The 8,514-nt window shown below is 49.3% G+C and overlaps 1 protein-coding gene across 1 annotated transcript; it reads left to right on the top strand.

Moving 5' to 3' along the window:
• Window positions 1-7,885: 7,885 nt before the first annotated feature.
• Window positions 7,886-8,215, top strand: LOC123094753 (uncharacterized). Its single transcript, XM_044516680.1, has one exon. The coding sequence runs from the start codon at window positions 7,886-7,888 to the stop codon at window positions 8,213-8,215; it is 330 nt and encodes a 109-aa protein (XP_044372615.1).
• The last annotated feature ends 299 nt before the right edge of the window (window positions 8,216-8,514 follow it).

Genomic DNA, 8,514 nt, shown 5'->3' with positions numbered 1-8,514 from the left:
GCTGGCACAGCTAAAGGCCCACGAGATTTTGTGGACCATAATGGGCCGGCCTAGCTAAAGGCCCACAAGATTTTGCGGACTATAATGGGCCGGCCTAGCTAAAGGCCCACAAGATTTTGCAGACCATAATGGGCCAACCCAACTAAAGGCCCGCAAGATTTTGCGGACCATAATGGGCCGGCCCAGCTAAACGCCCATGAGATTTCTTCGACCATAATGGGTCGGCCGAGCTGAAGGCCCACAAGATTTTGAGGACACTAGACGGCCGGCCCATTAACAGGCTGCCATGTTTTGGGCCAAATGCCGACCCATATCTGATCCGGTCCATTAACAGCCTGCCACGTTTTGGGCCTAATAAAGGCTGATATGAGATCCGTCCCGTTAAAAGACTACCACGTTCTGGGCCAAATTACGGCCTAGATCAGGTCCAGTCCTTTAAGAGGCTTTGGGCTAAATTATGGCCCATATCAGATTCGACCCGTCAACTGGACGCTATGCTTTTCGGCCCACTTGCTAAAGGCCCATTTAGTAATTCGGCCTGATATTAGTTTCAGCCTGTTAAAGGCCCGTTTAACATTTCGGCCCTATATTTATTTCGGCCTGTTAAAAGCCCGTCATATAGTTGGGCCTAACTACGGCCCGGTTTGCATCCGGTCTGCTCATAGCCAATAATCTGATTGGGCCAAACTAGGACCGAGACAATTTTGGCCTGTTAATGGCCTGTGATGTGATTGGCACGATCATGGGCCGGGGTCTATTTTGGCCTGCTGTCGGCCTATGAGTTGTTCGGCATGTATCAGGCCCAACCTACTTTTCAGGCTCCTAAAAGCCGATTGAGTTTTCTTGCAAAGATAGGGCTGGTGGTTTACTCGGCCTATTAAAGGCCTAAATCTACTAGTGGGCCAGTTTACATTTAGGCCTGTTAACGGACCAAGATGACGGGGCCCATGATGCGGATCATACATAGTGATTTGCATGATGGCCCGATTATGTACGGTAATTTTACGGTTTGGCAGGTTTACTGCGAAGACAAGATATATATACAATAAAATAACTGCAGCATCGTGAATAAGAGAAACCTAGACTATACAATAAAGAAATTACGACAATATTACATCCACTGGGTATCAAAGTTTGCCACTATGATAATAAAGCACAAGCAGATAGCATATTACATACACTGGGCATCAAAGATCGCCACCAGTGCAAATAAACACGCCGACAAAATAATATACAAAACCAACAACACTTCAATAGAGTTCAAGAAAGGTTAGCCCTGCTCGGGAGCTGTAGTGCAAGCAGCTGAGCAAGCTGATGAGACTGCACTTGTTTGACACTTATATCCTCCTCACTCCGAAAGATAAACAAGTAGACAGATGACAGGTTTTGCACATATAAGTATCAGTGCTGACAATTCACACTACAAAAAAAAGACACATCCGTGACATTTTAGGCCAAACAAAAAACAATTATGTCATACTTATAACACTTCTATGACGATAATTGTGACAAAACCCAGTATCATCGTAGATGTGGTGGGCTCCTACTTCTATGACAAAAAATCATGACAGAAAATGGGCTTTTCGTCCTGGGCGGGCCGGAGACGCAGCTGCATGACATTCTTTGGGCCGTCCATGACGGAAAAAACCATGGTAGAAGCGAGGGCGAGGAAAATTTCGGGGTGTTCCCGGTTACAGTGGGTGGTCGGGGCCGAGCGATGCACGGAGGTTTGCACGTTTCTCTCATACACGTTCGTGCATGTGTGCGAGGTGTTGGGCTCTAACTGAACCCGAGCGAGGCGTTGGGCTCTAGCTGAACCCGAGCGATTGCACTGCAGGCTACGCGTTATTGAACCCGAGCGATTGATCGATGGCTGTTAACAGAACCCGGTCGAGCGATTCCTTCGCTACTGCTGCTATTTCAAGCCGATCGATGCTGCCTCTGGATGAACAGTGAGGGTTGCGGGGGTGGCGTGAGTTTGGATGAACAGTGAGCTGTGGGGGTGGATGAACAGGACCCCCGTGGCGTTGCCTCTGGATGAACAGGACCCCGATCGATCGAGCCGGTTGGGGATGGATGAACATGACCCTGTGGAGGGCTAGATGAATAGGACGACCCCATGGAGGGCTGGATGAACAGTAGAAGGTGGAGGGGTGGATGAACAGTAGCCCGTGGAGGGGTGGTTGAATAGGAGCCCGTGGAGAGGGGTGGTTGAACAGTAGCCGGTGGAGTAGCGCGCGGTGGAGGCTGGATGAACAGGAGCCCGTGGATGAACAGTCGCAGGTGGAGGCCGGAGGAGGTCGACTGTGGAGGAACAGTAGCCCGTGGAGGCTGGAGGAGGTCGACGGTTGAGATGAACAGTACCCGTGGAGTCCCGTTTGATGGTACGCCACACCCCTCCCGATGAACAGGACCCCCATTTCGACCGTAGCGCTCCAGCACAGGTCCGTTTCCTTTGTTTTGCGGTACAACACACCTCTCCCGATCAACAGGACCCCATTTCGACCGTAGGACGTCCAATACAAGTCCGTTTTCTCTGTTTTGTGGTACGCCAGACCCCTCTAGATGAACATGATCCCATTTCAAACATGGCTGGTCGAACACAAGGCCGTTTCCTCCGTTTTGCGGTACGCCAGGACTCGTTTCCATCGCCTATTCCGTCCAAACCGGTTGGCTCCCACCCGTTTCGTTGCCTCCCGATAAACACGATGCATTCCCTTGCCTCCTGATGAACGCGATGCATTCCGTTGCCTCCCCATGAACACGACGCATTCTGTTGCCTCCCCATGAACACGACGACGACATAGTTTCTCCGTTCTGACCCAGCCATGTACACGTGCCCTGGCCGTACATATGCGCGAGTAGGCGTTCGAGACCCCGCCCATATGTACATACGTGGCCGTATTTTCTTTCTTGCACACTGGCCACTGTACGTACGTGTACATGCTACATGCGCGCCTCTACTACGACACGTGCACGCCTCTACATCGAACACTATGTACGTACACGGTCGCGACCAGAATGACAATGCTACGTACGCTTTTACCAGGTGGGTGCCAACTGTCAGGCACTTCCTTGCGTGCAAAGATGTAGCTGGTGGGTCGCAGCAGTCAGGGGGGTGAATCAATTTTTTTCGCCTGGACGCACTTCCTTTCGTGCGAAGATGTAGCTGGTGGGTTCCAGCAGCCAGGGGGGAAACATTTTTTTGTGAAATACGGTGGCCCGTTCGGTGAGTCCCTGCTGTTAGGTGGAGGAATAATTATTTTGCGCGTAATAAGGAGGCACTTCCTTGTAGCCGCCGTGGACCCAGCTGTCAGCCTCTCCATGTACAGTACTCTTCCGATGGAAGTCGTTCCTTGACCATGTTGACCACGCCGCGCCGAGAGCGCCAGGGCAGTGGACGACGGCGAGGCCTAGGAAGGGGACGACACGGAGTCGGGGAATATGCGATAGTGGAAGCCCGCGTAGAGAGGAGTACGAGAGTTCACTGGTTCGGCTGCGGTGTGAGGCTGCCGTCGCCGCAGGGCCTGGCCAGCGGTGGGAGTAGTAGGGGGCGGTGAGGCCTCCGCAGCAGCACAACCGGCCACGGGAGGCAGGAGAAGGCGACACGACCGGCGCTGCTTTGGGCGGCTGGAGCAAGAAGAATAGAGGTTAAAGAAGCACTACGGCCGTTGGATGAACATCATACGGTAACTAGAGCTAGAATCGTTCATATTGACTAAGTTGACAAAGCCCTCCGTCCCCGTCAACTTAGTAGGACCACAAGTCAGCATCCCACTATGATGGGTCCCAGCTAGCAGGGGGAGTATTCATTTTTTTGTGCGTAATAAGGAGGCACTTCCTTGCATGCGAAGATATAGCTGGTGGGTCCGAGCTGTTAGCGTGGGGACCGTTTTTCACGAAATACAGAGGCCCTTCCGATGGGTCCTAGATGTCAGCTGGAGGAACCATTATTTCGCGCGTAATAAGGAGGCATTTCCTTGTGTGCGGCCATGGACCCAGCTGTCAGCCTCTCCACTTACAGTCCACGTTCGATGGAAGTCGTTCCATGACCATGTTGACCACGCTGCGCCGAGAGCACCAGGGCGGTGGAAAACGGCGAGTCCTAGGAAGGGGACGACGCGGAACCGGGGAAGATGCGGCAGTGGATGCCCATGCGGAGAGGAGTATGAGGGTTCACTGGTTCGGCTGCGGCGTGAGGTTGCCGTCGCCGCAGAGCCTGGCTAGTGGTGGGAGTAGTACGGGGTGTTGAGGCCTCAACGGCAGCACAACTAGCCACTGGAGGCAGTTGCAGGCGGTCTCGCAGGCGCTGGTTTGGGCGACTAGTGGAAGAAGAGCAGTGATAGAAGAAGCAGTAGGGCTGTTCTTTTCAAATCCAACGGTTACTGTTGCTAGAAATGTTTGTTGACTAAGTTGACAAGCCCTACGTACGCGTCAACTTAGTAGGCCCACAGGTCAGCCTCCCAATAGGTGCGCCCCAGATGTCGGTGGGAGGAATCATTTTTTTTGCGTAATAAGGAGGCAATTTTTTTGAGCAAATAATAAGGAGGCAGTTGATTGCATGCGACCAGGCCAGCAGAGGGAGTAGGGTGGGCCGGGGAAGCCTGCGCGGCATCACAACGGTCCACAAGAGAAGGGAGCAGGCAGTCCTGCCAGCGCTAGTTTAGGCGGCTAGAGCAGGAAGATCAGAGATTGAAGAAGCACATCGGCCGTTGGATGGACATCCAACAGTCACTGCTGCTAGAATCGTGTGTTGACTGACAAAGCCTTGCGTAAACAAGTCAGCCTCGAAATATGTGGCATGTACAGCCCATTTGCTATTATTTTTATATCTTTTACTCATTTTCTAATTCATATGGAATTTATTGCAGCCCGTTTTCCATTTTTAGAATTACTGCCCATTCAGTACCAGGGTTAAAAATATTAACTAAATATGTGCTGGGGAACACAATATTCTTAATCCAAAAATTAGTAGCCATACTAAAAGAAAGTTTAAAAAATTAGTACTATGTCATGTTAAATCCAATGAAATACAGTATAAAATATCACTGAGGAACAAAAACAAAAAAAAACTAATATCCCATTTGCTATTTTTTTTGGATTTTTCAACCCCTTTGATATTACTTTTAACAGACACTGACCATACTCTTTCGCCAGGCCGGAATACATCCCTCCTCGTCTTGAAAGATTTGCATCCCATTAAGTCGGAGAAAACAAATAAGCCTAGCTTGGTTATTCTTCAAAAATAAATACTGGGCTACCTATTTTCCCAAAGAATAAACTGCTGGGCTAGTCATGTTGTTAGACGGGCCACGGAGACCGCAGAACCCAGTTTATAGCCTGCTCCTCCGAATTACTACTCAAAAAAAGTTGTGTAATTCTGTCGCTAAATGACTATACATTGAAAATGATGTGGATCCCGGATATCAGCAGGGTGGATTGGAGTAAAAAACGAGGGGTGCATCTGAGTAGTAAAAGAGGCGCTTGCTTGTGTTCGGGAGTGGACCTGGTGGGTCCGTGCTGTCATACTCACAACTACAGTTCTCTCCCGAGTCACTATGTTGATAGGGACCGTTTCGAAAAAAAACTATGTTGACAGGGCCGGACGGCGGCGCCGCGGCGAGCGCACCAAGGCGGAGGATAAAGTGCTGTCGCCAATGTGCTGGGCTGTGTTGGACATTCTTATTGAAAAATAAAAATGGACCGGAACTATTTACCACGTTGACTATGATTTGCATGGGTTCGCTGGTTGCAAGAAGAAAATGTTGGGAGAAAGAAGACTGGTCGCTATCTTTGCCTAAGAATAATATCGACCGAATGTACGACACTATCATAGGAAATAATATCCTCTCTCTCCCTCTCTCTCTCTCTCTGTCTCATTAGGTTTGTCTCCTACTCTCTCGTCCACATACATACAATCTTTCCCGCCCTATTCGCTCCATCTATGCAAGCTCTTTCTGCATGTTTCATTCACACATTGGGATATGTTCAAAATGTTGCTTTTTATAATGGCTGATGTAGAGTTATGGTTGGTTTTGTTGCATCCTACAAAGTAATAACTATGAAATGCATTTAGATTCTCATTTGACTGGGATAATGTGAGTTTGAGCATGTTGTGAAGTACCATAACCTCGTATACATCTTGGAATTCGACAATGATTATAACTATTGAATTGTATAGACCATTACATTCGAAGCCAGTAGCCTAATATATCTATTTCAAAATTTCAACAAATGATTAATTCACTACAAACTAAGAAAACAAATGTGTACTCCCTCCGTTTTTATTTAAGTCCGCGTATTAGCATTGGTCAAAGTCAAGTTTTGTAAACTCTCAGAAAGTTTATAACAAAAAATATTAACATATACAATAACAAATAAATACCATTAGATTCATTATTGAATGTACTTTCACATCATACATATTTGTTATGGTAAATGTTTAGATATTTCTATAAACTTGGTCAAACTTTAGGAAGTTTGAATTCGGTCAAACCTACTAATATGTAGAGTTTACTAGTTGCTTAGCCGAATCACCCAACACGCCACACGGGGAGTTCAGTGTCACAAAATTTTGAGGTCGGCGGGAAAATCTCCCGCGACCCTGAATCGAGAAGTGGGAAGTTACCATCATAGCCTTCGGAACGGGCCTACGGATGACGCTTGGTCAGGGGCTATTTTCGTAACTTTAGGTTCACCCTACCCAAAGCCAACCCCACCCCGACACCCACAGTAGTACACCTGAATACTCCCCATTTTCTATCCCCACCGCAAAATAGACTTCTCCACGGCACCGCAGCCATGCTCCTCCCCTTCTACATCACCGCTCTCTTCCACCGCAGCACATCTACCTCATCGACGACCTCGTACGCCACACTGGAGCCGGTCCACCATCGTCATCGTACACGGAGCCTCTTCCCCGGCACCGTCTTCCACGATCTCGGATCTACTTCCCGGTATCCGAGGCCAAGCGTAGAAGCACCACCGTCATGGAAAATTAACTGACTCCCGTTGCCGATCATGACTCACAGAGGCCGCCGCAACCATCGTTCTCCTCCTCGATTGGTAATGTGTGTATTGAATCACTTAGCAGTACATGTGCAGTTCCAATTTTATTCATACCTACCCTTCAAATTTCCTGGGTGCTATTGTTCCCGTAGAATTAATTGGTTATAGCCTCCATTGTCCAACAGAATATCAGCTTGTAATTGTGCATCACTCCTATATTGCGTTGTGCTTGGGTAGGTTTATCATCTGCAACCAGTAGTGTGGCAAATGATGGAATTTTTTTAGAACTAGCAAGATGCCCACGCATTGCACGCATCAAGATACATTTGTATGAGTAGTTTATCTCGTGGGAGAAAAGGGTGAACGAGGGAAGGCCTTATTTGCAATTTTGGAGAGGGGTGTGGGTATCTTTTTGCAAAATTGCCATTGTTTCCTTCCTATATGTCAGATATAAATCGGACGGCCTGTATGGCAGGATGGTAGGCACACCATCATCACCAACTCTATTTTTATTAGAAAGTAGAGAAAAAAGTAGAGAGTAGAGAAGTAGAGATAAATATTAAATATAAAATAAATATAACAGTAGAGAAGAGAGTAGAGATCGCAGAGACGTCAGAAAAGGATCACGCGCGCGTGGGAAAAAACGGCCGCGCGTGTGCTAGTTGTAGCGCGCGGCGTCCGACGCGCTTTATAAAATCCAACGCCCTCCCACCGCTCTGTGCCTTGCCACCGCTCTCTCCCCGCTCTATGCCTCGCTACCACTCTCTCCCCGCTCTTTCTCACCTCGCCGCCGCCGCGTCGCCGGGAAACTTGGGGATACCGCGGCGTCCGCGCGCGCCCCACCGGCGGCTTCTCCACCGAGATCCGGTTCCGCAGGATGTGCCTCGGCCTCGGGAGTTTCGACGCCGCCAATGAGGCTGCCCACGTGTACGATGCGACGGCGTGGCGCCTCCGGTGGCCTCAGAGAACATTAAACTTCCCCAACGTGCCGACGCGGGAGCAGATGCAGGAGCTCGCACCTCTGCTGCGGCTTATCACCGACAAGGATCGTCACGACAACCGGAGGCGGGAGCACCGTCTCGGCATCGCCAAGATGGATGAGGAAGCTATGGCATTGTGGCGCCAACGCTTCCCGCGGGACATCATCAACAAGTGTGAGTTCTACGTTCAAAGGAGGGCGGAGAGGGATAAGAGGAGGGTGGAGTGAGTCGCCTATCGGGAGGACAAGCGTAGGCGAAAAGCTGACGCTCAATTCAACATGAGGCTAGGAGCAGCGTCGCCCTGGGAATCCGACGATGATTGGTATCTTCACGCCTACAGTGATACGTCGGAGGAGGACATCACCGAGGAGGAGTCGGACGACGAGGAGTAGTTGAATTATATATTTTTATCTATCTATACTGAGAACTATCCTCTACTCTCTATCTCTACTTCTCGATCTCAGCACTATAAACGCTTTTTTAACACGCCGTGCATTGTGATTCTGTTGGAGATGCTCTAACATGG

This window comes from Triticum aestivum, chromosome 1B (assembly GCF_018294505.1).
Source record: "Triticum aestivum cultivar Chinese Spring chromosome 1B, IWGSC CS RefSeq v2.1, whole genome shotgun sequence".
In the NCBI taxonomy this organism is placed as follows: domain Eukaryota; kingdom Viridiplantae; phylum Streptophyta; class Magnoliopsida; order Poales; family Poaceae; genus Triticum; species Triticum aestivum.
Note: the sequence above shows the minus strand (reverse complement) of the source record. Positions and strands in the feature narration are given on the sequence as shown.

Coding starts and splice junctions, on each gene's coding strand:
- LOC123094753 (XM_044516680.1), top strand. CDS start 7,886: ATGTGCCTCGGCCTCGGGAGTTTCGACGCCGCCAATGAGGCTGCCCAC.